This window comes from Ursus arctos, unplaced genomic scaffold (assembly GCF_023065955.2).
Source record: "Ursus arctos isolate Adak ecotype North America unplaced genomic scaffold, UrsArc2.0 scaffold_8, whole genome shotgun sequence".
NCBI classification, from domain to species: domain Eukaryota; kingdom Metazoa; phylum Chordata; class Mammalia; order Carnivora; family Ursidae; genus Ursus; species Ursus arctos.
This window is the reverse complement of record NW_026623100.1, coordinates 37,890,863-37,905,927: the sequence shown is the minus strand read 5'-3', so window position 1 is coordinate 37,905,927 and position 15,065 is coordinate 37,890,863. Positions and strand designations below refer to the sequence as shown.

The 15,065-nt window shown below is 37.2% G+C and overlaps 1 protein-coding gene across 13 annotated transcripts in view; it reads right to left on the bottom strand.

The window, feature by feature from the left end:
- ALMS1 (ALMS1 centrosome and basal body associated protein) overlaps positions 1-15,065 on the bottom strand; it is a 208,891-nt gene that overhangs the window by 103,330 nt on the left and 90,496 nt on the right. For all 13 annotated transcript variants that reach the window (XM_044392239.3, XM_044392227.3, XM_057308925.1 and 10 more), the window contains one exon: positions 7,145-8,985. In XM_044392239.3, the coding sequence (XP_044248174.3) occupies positions 7,145-8,985 (1,841 nt within the window). The remainder of the gene's footprint in view (positions 1-7,144; positions 8,986-15,065) is intronic.

The following is a 15,065-nucleotide window of genomic DNA, read 5'->3' as shown; positions in this document are numbered from 1 at the left end:
GGACGCCCTAGCCAGAGCAACCAGGAAAGAAAAAGAAATAAAAGGCATCCAAATCAGAGAAGAAGTAACACTGTCTTTGTTTACAAATGATATAATCTTATATATGGAAAATCTTAAATACTTCACCAATGATTAGTGTTTCTATACACTAATGACAAGATATCTGAAAAAAAAAAATAACAATCCGAATTTACACTAGTATCAAAAACAATAAAATACCTAAGAACAAATTTAATCAAGGATGTGAAAGATTTGTACCCTGAAAACTACAAGCCTTTGATGAAAGAAACTGAGGAAGACACAAAAAAATGGAAAGATGTCCTATGTTTATGCACCAGAAGAATTAATATTGTTAAAATGTCCACACCACCCAAAGCCATCTATAGAGTCAATGCAATCCCCATTAACACTTGCTGGCATTTTTCACACAGAGAGAGAAAAAAAAAAATTCTTAAATTTGTATGGAGCCATAAAAGACCCCAAACAGCCAAAGAAATTTTGAGTAAGAACAAAACTGGAGGCATCACACTTCCAGATTTTAAACTACACTACAAAGTTATAATAATCAAAACAGTATGGTTCTAGCATTAAAACAGAAACACAGACAAATGAACCATACAGAGAGCATAAAAATATTTCCCTGCACGTATAGTCAACTAATATTTGACAAGGGATCCAGAATACTCAATGAGGAAAAGATAGGCTCTTTAATAAATTGTCCTGAAAAAACTGAATAACCATGTGCATAAAAATAAAATTGGACTCCTATCTTATACCACTTACAAAAGTTAACTTGAGGGGCGCCTGGGTGGCACAGCGGTTAAGCGTCTGCCTTCGGCTCAGGGCGTGATCCTGGCGTTATGGGATCGAGCCCCACATCAGGCTCCTCCGCTATGAGCCTGCCTCTTCCTCTCCCACTCCCCCTGCTTGTGTTCCCTCTCTCGCTGGCTGTCTCTATCTCTGTCGAATAAATAAATAAAATCTTAAAAAAAAAAAAAAAAAAGTTAACTTGAAATGGGTTAAGAGTTAAACATAAAACCTAAAAATTCCTAGAGAAAAACATTGGGAAAAACTCCTTGACACTGATCTTGGCAATGACTTTTTTAATGTGACACCAAATGCACAAGCAACAAAAACAAAACTCAGTAAGTGGGACTGTGTCAACCAAAAATCTTCTGTACATCAAAAAAGAGACAATCAACAAAATAAAAAACCACCTACAGAATGGGAGAAAATATTTGCAAACTGTGTATCTGATAAGGGATTAATATCCAAAATATATAAAGAACTCCTACAATTCAATAACGAAGAAAGAAACAAATTGACACCCCCAAAATGAATAATCCAATTAAACAATGGGCTGAAGACATGAACAGACATTTTTCCAAAGAAGACTTATGGATGGACAACAGACACATGAAAAGATGCTCAACATCACTGATTATCAGGGAAATGCAAGTCAAAACTACAATGAGAGATGACCTCACACCTGTCAGAATGGCTAAGGTCAACAACACAAGAAACAACAGATGTTGTTGAGGATGTGGAGAAAGGGGAACCCTCTTGCCCTGTTGGTGAGAATGCAAACCAGTGCAGCCACTGTGAAAAACCATATGGAGGTTCCTCAAAAAGTGAAAAATAGAACTACTCTACCATCTAGCAACTGTATTACTGGGTATTTACCCCCCAAAATATAAAAATACTAATTCAAAGGAATACATGCACCCTGATGTTTATAGCAGTATTATCTACAATACCCAAATTATGGAAACAGCCCAAGTGTCCATCAATTGATAAATGGATAAAGAACATGTGGTATATATATACATACAATAGAATATTACTCAGCCATAAAAAAGAATGAAATCTTGACATTTTCAACAATATGGATGGAGCTAGAGAGTATTATACATAAGTTAGAGAAAGACAATTACCATATGATCTCATTCATATGTGGAATTTAAGAAACAAAAGAAATGAGCAAAGGGGGAAAAAAAGAGAGAGAGGCAAACCAAGAAACAGACTTTTAACTATAGAGAACAAACTGATGGCTGCCAGCAGGGAGGTGGGTGGAGGTAATGGGTTTGGTAGGTTAGGGAAATTGGGAAGTTCACTTGTTGTGATGAGCACCAGGTGTTGTACAGGCGTGCTGAATCACTATTTTGTATACCTGAAACTGATACTGCACTGTATGTTAACTAACTGGAATTCAAATAAAAACTTAAAAAATAAAATTGGGTAGAGGAATTGAACAGACATTTTTTCCAAAGATGACATAAAAATGGCCAACAGGTACATGAGAAGGTGCTCAACGTCACTGATCATCTGGGAAATGCAAACCTCTAGCTCCATGAAAACCATGAGCAATCACCTGACACCTGTTAGAATGGCCATTATCAAAAACGCAAGAGAGAGGGGTGCCTGGATGGCTCAGTCAGTTAAGCGTCTGCCATCACCTCAAGTCATGATCCCGGGAGTCCTGGGATTGAGCCCTGCGCTTAGGGCTCCCTGCTCCATGGGGAGTCTGCTTCTCCCTCTCCCTCCGCCCCTCCCCACAGCTCGTGCTCTCTAATAATTAAATAAAATCTTAAAAAAAAAAAGACAAGAGATAAATGTTGGTGAGGATACAGTGTGAAGGTAACCTCTGTGCAATACTGGTTGGTAGGAATGTAACTGATACAGCCACTATGGAAAACAGTATGGAGATTCTTCAAAAACCTAAAAACAGAACTACTATATGATCTAGCAATCTCATTGGTGGGTATATATTCAAAGGAAATGAAAACAGGATATTGAAGAGAGATCTACACTCCCATGCCATTATTCATAATAGCCAAGATATGGAAACAACCTAAGTGTCCATCAATATATGAAGGGATAAAGATGTGATACTTTTACATACCTATATATATAGTATATATAATATTATATTATTCAGCCATTAGAGAGAAGGAGATCCTGTCATTTATAACAACATTTAGCTTAAGGGCACTATGCTAAGTGAAAAAAGTCAGCAATGTGGAATCTAAAACAGCCAAACTCATGGAAACAGAGAGCAGAAGGGTAGTTACCCGGGACTGGAGGGTGAGAGAAATGGGAAGATTGTGGTCAAAGGGTGCGAACTTCCAACTAGAAGATGAAGATGTTCTGGGGATCTATAAACAGCATTGTCATGATAGCTAACAATAATATCATACACTTGAATGTTGTTAAAAGAGAAGATCTTAAATGTTCTCACCACAAAACATAAAGGCAATTATGTGAGAGGGCAGAGGTATTAGCTAATGTTATGGTGGTAATTATTTTGCAATATATGAATGCATCAAATCAACACGCTACAAACCTTAATAAACTTACACAATGTTTTATGTCAATTGTATCTCAAAAAAGCTAGAAAAAATAAAATCCTTTTCTCAAGAAAGAAAAAAGAAAGGAATTGAAAGGTAAAAGAAGGTAGGAAGGAAGGGAGGGAGGGAGGGAAATAGGGAACAAGGGTTCTTGGGAGACATGGTTGATGGGGGCGGGGGAGGGGGCTAGTGCAGGGTACAGGAGCCAACATGAAAGCGTTCTCAATAGCTAAAACTGGAATAATTTGAGTAGTATTAGATTATAATCCAAAGAATGAAATAAATGCCCCTGAATCCATACTGATGTACGTGAATAAAGGAATAAATAAATGGGGAAGGAACAACAGCTCTTGTTTACAGGAAAAAATTCCATTTAGCAGGAATGAAAGAAATAGAAAAACTCCATTAGAATACCAGAGTAATAATTGCTATAGGCAAGATCCAGTGATGGATGCTAAAATTAGTGATCAAAGTTTAAGCAGAAACAGAATGTTTACGTAGTCTACTAGTTTCTCCCTCAAATATCTAGTATTTACAAATTTGGCAAAAACAGTAACTGTACAGTGGAGAATCTTGGTAGACACCACCGTAGCCAAGTGACCAAGGTTAAAATCACCAGTAATGCGTATCAACTTAATGTGCTCCCTAATGAGATGCACTGAAAATGCATAACCTCAGTATACTCCTGAGACATCTGGCAAAACTAAATAAAAACTTTCTCCAAAATAACTAGTCATTTCTTTTCAAAGTGTCAGTGTCATAAAAAACAAGGATATCCACAGATTGGAGGAAATAAAGTAGACATGACAACTAAAACACAAGGTGGAATCTTGGTGGGATTTTGGGTTGAATCTGAAGCAAAAAAGGTCCAATTGTGGAAAAATAAGGTGAAATCCAAATCAGTCTATATTTAAGTTACAGTTTTATATGAAGGATAATTTCTTAGTTTTGGTAAATGTTTTATGGTTATGATGTTATGGTAAGATGTTAACATAGAGGAATCTTTGGTAAAGGACATACTGGCAACCTCTAAGATATTGCTCAATGATCTCTGATTCCTGGTATTCACACCCTTGTGTAACCCCTAATCCTTGAGGAAATAGTGATTCATTTCTACTGAGGAAAAAGTGGCAGAAGTGGTGAGATTCACTTAGAAAGTTAGGTTACAAAGACTATGACGTTTGTCTTGGGTATCCTTCCTTATTCTCTCACATGCTTACTCTGAGGGACATCTAGCTGTCATATTTGAGCTGCCTTATGGAAGGAAGGGAATGATGTCTCTGGCCAACAACCATGTGAACAAGTTTGGAAGCATATCCTCTAGATCAAGCCTTGATATGGGACTACACCTGCAACCAATACCTTGTTTGCAACCTTGTAAGAGACCCTGAGCTGAAAGCACCCAGTTAAGCTTCACCTAGATTTCTGACTCACAGAAACAAATATTAACATTGGGATAATACTGTTTTAAGCTGCTACATTTCAGAGTAATATGTTACACAGCCATAAATAATTAATACAAGAACTCTTCCTACTATTTTTGTAACACCCCTGTAAATTTTAAATAATCTCAAAAAAGTTTTAAAATACTTTATACTTAAAACATTTTATTCACATATATACACACATACGTATACAGATTAGTGTGTGTGTGTGTGTGTGCGTGTGTGTGTATAGTTTGAATTACTATGTGGTTTTTTTTTTTTTTTTTTAGATTTTATTTATTTATTCGACAGAGATAGAGACAGCCAGCAAGAGAGGGAACACAAGTAGGGGGAGTGGGAGAGGAAGAAGCAGGCCCACAGCAGAGGAGCCTGATGTGGGGCTCGATCCCACAACGCCGGGATCACACCCTGAGCCGAAGGCAAACACCTAACCGCTGTGCCACCCAGGCGCCCCTACTATGTGGTTTTTTAAGATTTTATTTATTTGAGAGAGAGAGAGAGCACGAGAGGGCAGAGAGTCAGAGGGAGAAGCAGACTCCCTGCTGAGCAGGGAGCCTAATGCGGGGCTCTATCCTGGGACTCCTGGATCATGGCCCAAGCAGAAGGCAGACGTTTAACCAACTAAGCCATCCAGTTACCCCTTGAATTACTATGGACTCTGGAGTCAGACTAACCTAAATTCAAATGCCACCTCTTAACAATAATAGCCATGTGATGTTGGGCAAAACATCTAATTTCTCTAAGTATTAGGATTTTAAAATCCTGATGATTATATTAAGTATAAAATGATATCTGCATCTACTGTAACAGATGGCATTTAGTACATTCTAGACAAATGGCATTATTATTAGTTCATATCTATAGTCATCTATTATTTTCTTCTCATTCAAGGAATCCAGTATTATAATACTGAAAGCAGAGACTGACCCTGTTTGTTAGGCCCAATCCAATTCCAAATCACTAAGTTTTAGAGCTATAAGGGACCTTGCAGCTTTTCAAGCCTTTCCTCCCACCATCATCCACATATGAGTACCAAAGATATTAAATGATTTGCCCAGGAGGATAGCTGACAGAGGAGCTGAAAGCAGGGTTCAAGATTAGGGGAGACACTACCATGTGGTGAATGAGCTCTTGCTTTAAACAGACTGCACTAGAATGCCCATTCTGTTGCTTACAAACAGCACTATGTGTGGGGGCACCTGGGTGGCTCAGCTGGTTGAGCATCCAACTCTTGGTCTCGGCTCAGGTTGTGATCTCAGGGTTGTGAGATTGAGCCCCTGTCAGGCTCCGTGCTGAGCAGGGAGCCTGCTAGAGATTTTCTCTCCCTCTCCCTCTCTCCACCCTCAATAAAATAAATAAATAAATCTTAAAACAAAACAAAACAAAAACCCCGAGCATTATGAGAGACAATGCTGTCTGCTCACAAAGTACCAGTATCAATCAGTGTCTCAGTTTCCCAGAGGGTAAATAAGGATACCACCACCTCATAGGGTTATCATAAACATTAAATGAGATAACATATATTAAGTCCCTCACTGCCATGACTACCACATGTGGATGCTGAATAAATACTTTTTTCCCTTCCTTCTTTCCAAGCCCAGGGCTCTTCACTACGAAATGCTGCCTTCTCAACTATAATGTGGAACGTGAAACACGCAGGGTAATTCTGTTTAACCATATTTTAAAGGATTCAAAATGTAAAACTGAATTAATGATAGTCTTAAAATTAGGCTGAATAATGCAAACCTAATGCATTTAGTCCTGACCAGGGTTTCCTTTCCTATAATACACTGTAGAGTGGGGCATCACATCAGAGAGCACATTATATTGACATGCATTACCAGTGATGTTAGCCTTGATAAACTGGCTAAAGTGATGTCTGCCAGGATTCTCTGCTGGAAAGTTATCTTTTTTCATTGTAAATACTAAATATTTGAGGAGAATCATGAAATGGAAACTAAGAGAGAAGGGAGAGAGAGAGAACATGTGCAAACAAGAGAGTGAGCACGTGCACACAGCACAAAACCTGGTCTTTAGCATATTCCCAATATAGCAAACAATTAGTAAATTGTACCATGGGATGACCAAAGTCTCTTCCCAAAGTAATTCGATGTTCTGAAATACCTGATGCCAAGTCTTGTCAAAAGCCCTCTGAATTATAAATACATTACTTTCAGATGTTCTCTCTTACTTAGGCATTTACGCCCTGAAAGACTTCTAGAATACTAGTCAGATACAACCTCCCCTAAGAGAAATCGTACTGCCTTTCACCCAAGAACTTACATTTGCTTAAGTATTTAAAACCCTTATCACAAATTCCATCAGCTTGCTTGTCATCACATTGAGACTCACCGATCTGCAGATACCGGAGTCCCTTCTGGACTGGAATATCCTTCCAAATCTGAAATGTTCACTTGTGTTTGCCTTGAGGTTACTATCTGGCTATTCTGAAAAAGTATGTTTTTCAAGTCCTGAGAAATAGTATTACTATCTGGAAGAGGAGACTGTACAACTTGGAAGTCCGGTGAAGATTTAGGTCCTAGAAAACCTAAAGATTCTTGATTCTGTGCTACAGGTTTACCGGTCAATAATTTGGAGGTTGGTTCCAATGATCTTGAAGATATAGTTTGTAGGTCAGAGTTAAACTCACTATTCATCCTTGTTTTAGAAGCAGGATCCAATGAGTGAAATCTTTTATCTAAGGTTCCACTATCCAACTTGGAAGGAGTCTTGGGATAAAGAGTTATACGAACACAAGAAAGTGCTTTTCTATTTGAGGGTGGAGTAGATGCAGATGTTACTAATGTACACTGATTCGGGGCTGACTGGGAGACCACATTATTGAACTTGGCTTCAACATTGATCATATTGGAAATGTATGATTTAAACTTATGTTGGTTATTCCTTTCTACTACATAATCCTGACCTTGAGGAAGAGGGGAATGGTATTTTCCCAAGTGATCTACATCTGGGGCTTTGCTTTGTTCAAAGAGCTGACGTTGTTCAAGAAAAATGGAAGAAGGAAGGTCTGAAGCTATATAATCCTGACTCTGTGGAAAGGGAGAGTGGCTTTCTCTCATCTGATGATCTAAATGTGGGGCTTTGCTTTGCTCAAAGAGTTCTCGTTTTTCAAGAAAAATGCGACAAGGAAGGTTTGGAGCTATGTAATCCTGATGTTGAGGAGGGGGAGAATGGTGTTTTCTCACATGGTGATCTGCATGTGGGGCTTTGCTTGGTTCAAAAAGCTCTCGTTCAAGAATAATGTGCGAAGCAAGATCTGGAGTTATAGTTACATTCTTCTCTTTTACTCCTAGTGTGGAACTTGGTCTGCTCATGCTAATGAAGGTATGGTTATCAGAAAAATGAACTTCCTTGACACTGCTACACTTTGCACTGGTACTGGGCTCAGAATCACTGCCTTTAAAATCTGATCTTTCTAAGAGTTTTTCTTCTTGCTGAGAATGTTCAACAGATAATTTTTGGCTTTGCCTACTACTTTCTGCTAAAATAGTCACAGCTTTATCTGGTGAATGACTAACAATTTTAAATGATGAAGGGGAAGAGATTCTCTGTTCTAGTTCTCTGGGAGGATTTTGCTCTTCAGTGAAATGAGAATTAAATACCCCCACAGATGCTCCAGTACACTGGCTACCTTCAGTAACACCAACCTTAAGAACAGAGGAATCTGAAAAGCATTTAGAATGTCGGTGAGATGAAAAAGTGATGGAAGTAGTAAACTTTTTCATGGGTTCTGGGGGCAGCATTTGTGATGAAGAATGACAATCCATTTCTTCAGGTGGCACACAAGCAGGTTCTACTAATTCTGACAGCCAAGGGTCTATCTTTTCATGGAATGGCATTCGAAGACCCTGGCTAATTCTGAAGTCATCAGCTGTAAAGTTTTGAAATGGGGAATGACTTCGTAACTGCAAGGAATTCCAAACTTTGAAATGGGGGTTACTTTGGTCTAGTGATTTGGAAAGGTCGATGTGTCTGGTTCTCCATGATGACGGACTCCGTCGTCCTCTGATCATTTCTGAGGGGTCAGCAGATCTGAAAACACAAGAGTGACTATCCAGTTGTGGTTGTTCAGCAGTTAGAGTCCTGAAACATCCTTTTTCATGGCTCTCAATAATAATGTGACTACATACAGCTTCTGGCTTGCATCCTATTCCCCGTGGACTCCGTAAACCCTAGAAGACATAAACAAGTTCTTACTTGTAGTCCAAATAGTTATATAAAAACCAGTTATATAATACAGGCTAAGATTTGACCACAAAGGTCCTATTGATCTTTTACAAAAAAACAGGTAAGACATAACAAAAAGGACAGTTAACTATAAGATAAAATGGCTCATGATAACTAAGACCACACAGTTAATTTCTTCTAAAAATGTTTCACTAAACTAACAAAAGTAAAGACTACCATGGTCCCCCAGTATTCTCATCTTTTTTCTTTTAGTAACAGAGGTTCCTTACCCGAACCTTTGTTGGTCAAATGGCCACAAAGCTGCAGACCTTTCCAGGTTCCTTTGTACCTAGGTGTGACCATATTACTAGGTTTAGCCAATGGGATATGAACAAAAGCAGTAAATAGAACCTCTGTTTCCTGTCCTTAGAAAATAAAATTCTTGACAACCATGTTCCCCTACTACCACCATCACTACCATCACCATTACTGTTGCCAGCTGAAAATGGTGATATCTAGAACAATCACAGAAGCCATGTGTAAAAATGGCTTAGCTGCCAATCCTACTTGGCTCTCTGGAATACTTCAAGGAACAGAGCTCCCTTTCCTACCCTAGACTTGTACAAAAAAGAAAAATAAAATTCTACCATATTTTCCAGAGTGGCTACACCAGCTCTGCAAATGACATATCAGAGAAAGGGCTAGTATCCAAAATCTATAAAGAACTTATCAAATTCAACACCCAAAGAACAAATAATCCAATCAAGAAATGGGCAGAAGACATGAACAGACATTTATCCAGAGAAGACATACAAATGGCCAACAGACGCATGAAAAAATGCTCAACATCACTCAGCATCAGGGAAATATAAATTAAAACCACGAGATACCACCTCACACCGGTCAAAATGGCTAAAATTAACAAGTCAGGAAACGACAGATATTGGCGAGGATGTGGAGAAAGGGGAACCCTCTTACACTGTTGGTGTGAATGCAAGCTGGTGTAGCCACTCTGGAAAACAGTATGGAGGTTCCTCAAAAAGTTGAAAACAGAGCTACCCTATGACTCAGCAATTGCACTACTAGGGATTTACCCCAAAGAAACAAATGTAGTGATCTGAAGGGGCACCTGCACCCCTGTCCACAATAGCCAAACTACGGAAAGAGCCCAGACGTCCATCAACAGATGAATGGATAAAGAAGATGTGGTGTATATATACATACACATACATGCACATGCACACAATGGACTATTACTCAGCCACCAAAAAAAATGAAATCTTGCCATTTGCAATGACGTGGATGGAACTAGAGGGTATTGTGCTAAGCAAAATAAGTCAGAGAAAGACAATGATCATATAATCTCACTCATATGTGGAATTTCAGAAACGAAACAGAGGATCACAGGGGAAGAGAGGAAAAAATAAAACAAGATGAAACCAGGGAGGGAGACAAACTGTAAGAGACGCTTAATCATAGGAAACAAACTGAGGGTTGCTGGAGGGGGTAGGGATGGAAGGATGTGGTAATTGGATGATGTAATGATATTAAGGAGGGCATGTGATGTAATGAGCACTGGGTATTATATAAGACTGATGAATCACTGACCTCTACCTCTGAAATCAGTAATACATTATATGTTAATTAATTGAATTTAAATGTAAAATAAAAATAATTTTAAAAAACTACAATGATTCTTCTGCATCTACTGAGATGATCATATGGTTTTTATCCCTTTAGCATGTTAATGTGATGTATCATGTTGATTTATTCACAAATATTTAATCACACTCGCATCCCAGAAATAAATCCTACTTGATCATGGTGAATGATTTTTTTTAATGTATTATTAGACTGCGTTTGCTAATATTTTATGAAGATTCTGCATCTATGTTCATAAGACATACTGGCCTACAGTACTCTTTTTTTTTTTTTTTTGGGTAATGTCTTTATACGGTTTTGGTATCGGGGTAATACTGGCATGGTAGAATGAATCTGGAAGTTTCCTTCCTCTTCTATTTTTGGAATAGTTTGAGAATAGGTATTAACTCTTCTTTAAATGCTTGGTAGAATTTACCTGTGAAGCCACCAGGTCCTGGACTTTCATTTGTTGGGAGTTTATTATTGATTCAATTTCATTGCTAGTTACTGGTCTGTTCAGATTTTCTATTTTCTCCTGATTCAGTTTTGGAAGGTGATATATTTCTAAGGAATTTATCCATTTCTTCTAGGTTGTCCAATTTGTTGGCATATAGTTTTTAATAATATTCTTATAATCCTTGGTATTTCTGTGGAATTGGTTGTTATTTCTCCTCCTTCATTTTTTATTTTATTTGAGTCCTCTCTTCTTTTTGTGATAAGTCTTACTAAAGGTTTATCAATTTTGTTAATCTTTTCAAAGAACTAGCTCCTGGTTTCATTGATCAGGTCTATTGTTTTTTTAGTCTCTATTTCATTTACTTCTGCTCTAATTGTTATTATTTCCTTCATTCCACTGGCTCTGGACTTTGTTCTTTTTCTAGATCCTTTAGGTGTAAGGTTAGGTTCTATGAGATTTTTCTTGCTTCTTGAAGTAGGCTTGTATTGCTATAATCTTCCCTTTGAGATATGTTTTTGCTGTATCCCAAAGATTCTTTTTTTAAAATAATTTTTGTTACATTAGTCACCATACAGTACATCCCCAGTTTTTGATGCAATGTTCCATGATTCATTATTTGCGTATAACACCCAGTGCACTATGCAATATGTGCCCTCCTTAAAACCCATCACCTGCCTACCCATTCCCCCTTCCCCCTCCCCTCTGAAGCCCTCAGTTTGTTTCCCAGAGTCTACAGTCTCTCATGGTTCATTCCCCCTTCTGTTCACCCCCCTTCATTCTTCCCTTTCTTCTCCTACCGATCTTCCTATTTCTTATGTTCCATAAATGAGTGAAACCATATGATAATTGTCCCAAAGATTCTGAACCATTGTGTTTTAATTTTCATTTATCTCCCTGTATTCTCTGATTTCTTCTTTGATTTCTTGGTTGACCCATTCATTGTTTGTAGCATCACAATAAGAGAAAGAATAAAACCAATAAGATCATCTCAATAAATGCACAAAAAGCATTTGATAAAGTACAACATACATTCATGATAAAAACTCTCAACAAAGTAGGTTTAGAGAGAAGATACCCCAACATAATAAAGGCCATATATGAAAATCTCACAACTAACATCATACTCAATGGTGAAAAACTGAGAGCTTTTCCCCTAAGGTCAGGAACAAGATAAGGATATCCACTCTCACCAGTTTAATTCAACATAGTCCTGGAAGTCCTAGCCACAGCCGTAAGACAAGAAAAAGAAATAAAAGGCATCCATTGATAAGGAAAAAGTAAATCTTTCACTATTTGTAGATGACATAATACTATATATATAAAATCCTAATGACTCCAACAAAAAACTACTAGAACTGACAAATGAATTCAGTAAAGTAGGATGCAAAATTAATATACAGAAATCTGTTGCATTTCTATATGCTAATAATGAAGTAGCAAAAAGAGATATTAAGAAAATAATCCTATTTACAATTGAACCAATAATAATAAAAGTCCTCGGACTAAAATTAACCAAGGAGGTTTAAGATCTGAACTCTGAAAACTGTAAAAACACTAAAGGAACTGAAGATGACACCAAAAAATGGAAAGATATTCCATGTTCATGGATTGCAAGAACCAATACTGTTAAATGATACTAAATGGTAGAAGACTAGATGCTTTTCCCCTAGGACAAGAACAAGACAAGTATGTCCATTCTTCCTCCTATCTTCAACATCATACTGTAGGTCCTAGCTAGGGCAATCTGGAAAGAAATTAAAGAAATCCAGATTGGAAAGGGAGAAGTAAAACTATCTCTATTTGTAAATGACATGACCTTCATATAGAAAATTCCAAGGAAACCACACAAAACCAACCAGCTCGTAAGAAACAAGCTCAGGAAAGTTGCAAGATTCAAGCTCAATTTACAAAACTCAACTGTATTTCAACACACAGCAAACAATCCAAAAATGAAACTAAAGAAAACAATTCTATTTACAATAGCACAAAAAACAAAATACATAAGAATATATTTACCAAAATAAATATAAAACTAGCACACTACAAAACATTGTTGAAAAAACATTATGGACAATGAAAACAAATGGAAAACTGACCCAGTGGATTTGAAGACAATACCGTTAAAATGGCAATACTCCCCATATTGATGTATTGGTTCAAGGCAATTCCTATCAAAACCCCACCAGGCTTTTTTTTTTTTTTTTTTTTTTTTTTTGCAAAAATTTCACAAACATATCCTAAATTCATGTAGAAATTCAAGGAACCCATAGTAGCCAAGCCAACCCTGAAAACGATGAACAAAGTTGGAGGGCTCACTTTCTGATGTCAAAACATACTAAACAGCTAGAGTAATCAAAACAGGGTAGTACTGGCACAGGATAAACACACAGATCAAGGGAACAGAACTAGCAGTCCATAAATAAACACTAACGTTTATGGTGACTTGATTTTCAACGAAGGAGCCAAGAAAATCCATGGGAAGAGAATAGTCTTCAATAAACAATGCTAGGACAACTGATTACCCATGTGTAAAAGAATGATTTTGCATCCCATACATAAAAATTGCCTCTGAGTACAGGCAGCACAACTATATATAACTGTATAATATATACAATTGGGTATATGCAAGTATATGTATATATAAAATACATAAATATGTAAAATATAATTATTTATAATATATAAATTATGATACATAAATATATACTAAATTTAAAACTTCTGTGCAACAAAATATACAATCAACAGTATAAAATGGCAACCTACAGAATGGGATAAAATACTTGCAAATCATATATCTGATAAGGGGTTAATATCTGGAATATATAAAGAACACTTACAAAGAAGGTCATTATATAATGATAAAGGGTCAATTCATCCAGAAGAAATAACAATTATGTTTATACACACACCCAACATCAGGGCACCTAAATATATAAAGCAAATGTAAGAACTGAAGGGAGAAACACACGGCAATAAAAATAGTAGCAAACTTCGGGGCGCCTGGGTGGCACAGCGGTTAAGCGTCTGCCTTCGGCTCAGGGCATGATCCCGGCGTTATGGGATTGAGCCCCACATCAGGCTCCTCCGCTATGAGCCTGCTTCTTCCTCTCCCACTCCCCCTGCTTGTGTTCCCTCTCTCGCTGGCTGTCTCTATCTCTGTCGAATAAATAAATAAATAAATAAAATCTTTAAAAAAAATAGTAGCAAACTTCAATAACTTACTTTCAATACCGGACAGAATATCCACACAGAAAATTCAGGTCAGAAACAATGGACTTGAAAATATTACAGACCAAATGGTCCTAACAGACACAGATAGATAACTAAACCCAAAGCAAAATATACTTACTTCTCAAGTGCACATGGAACGTTCCTCAGGTTAGGAATTTGTGTGGTCAAATTCACACCTCACATGTATGGTCAAATAACAAGCCTTAACTAATTCAAGAGGACTGATATCATACCAAGTACCTTTCCTGACCACAATGGAATGAAACCAGAACTGATAAAGGAAAACTAAAAAATTCACAAATATGTAGAAATTAAACAACACACTCTTGAACAACTGATGGGTCAAAGAAGAAATCAAGAGAGAAATTAGAAAATATCTTGAGGCAAGTAACAAAAATACAATACACTAAAACTAATGGGATGTAGCAAAAGCAGTACTAAGAGGGAAGTTTATAGTTATAAATGCCTACATTTTAAAAAGTAAAGATACCTAATAAAGAACCTAACTTTATACCTCAAGGAACTAGGGGAAAAAAAAAAAAAAGCCCAAAGTTAGCAGAAGGATAAAACTAATAAAATTTAGAGCAGAAATAAACCAAATAGCACAAAAACAAAAGAAAAAAGTAAAGAAACAGTTGGCTATTTGAAAAGATAAAATTGGCAAACCTTTAGCTAGACTACAGGAAAAAAAGAGAAGACTCACGTAAATAAGATGGGAAACGAGGAGGGGCGCCTGAGTGGCACAGCGGTTAA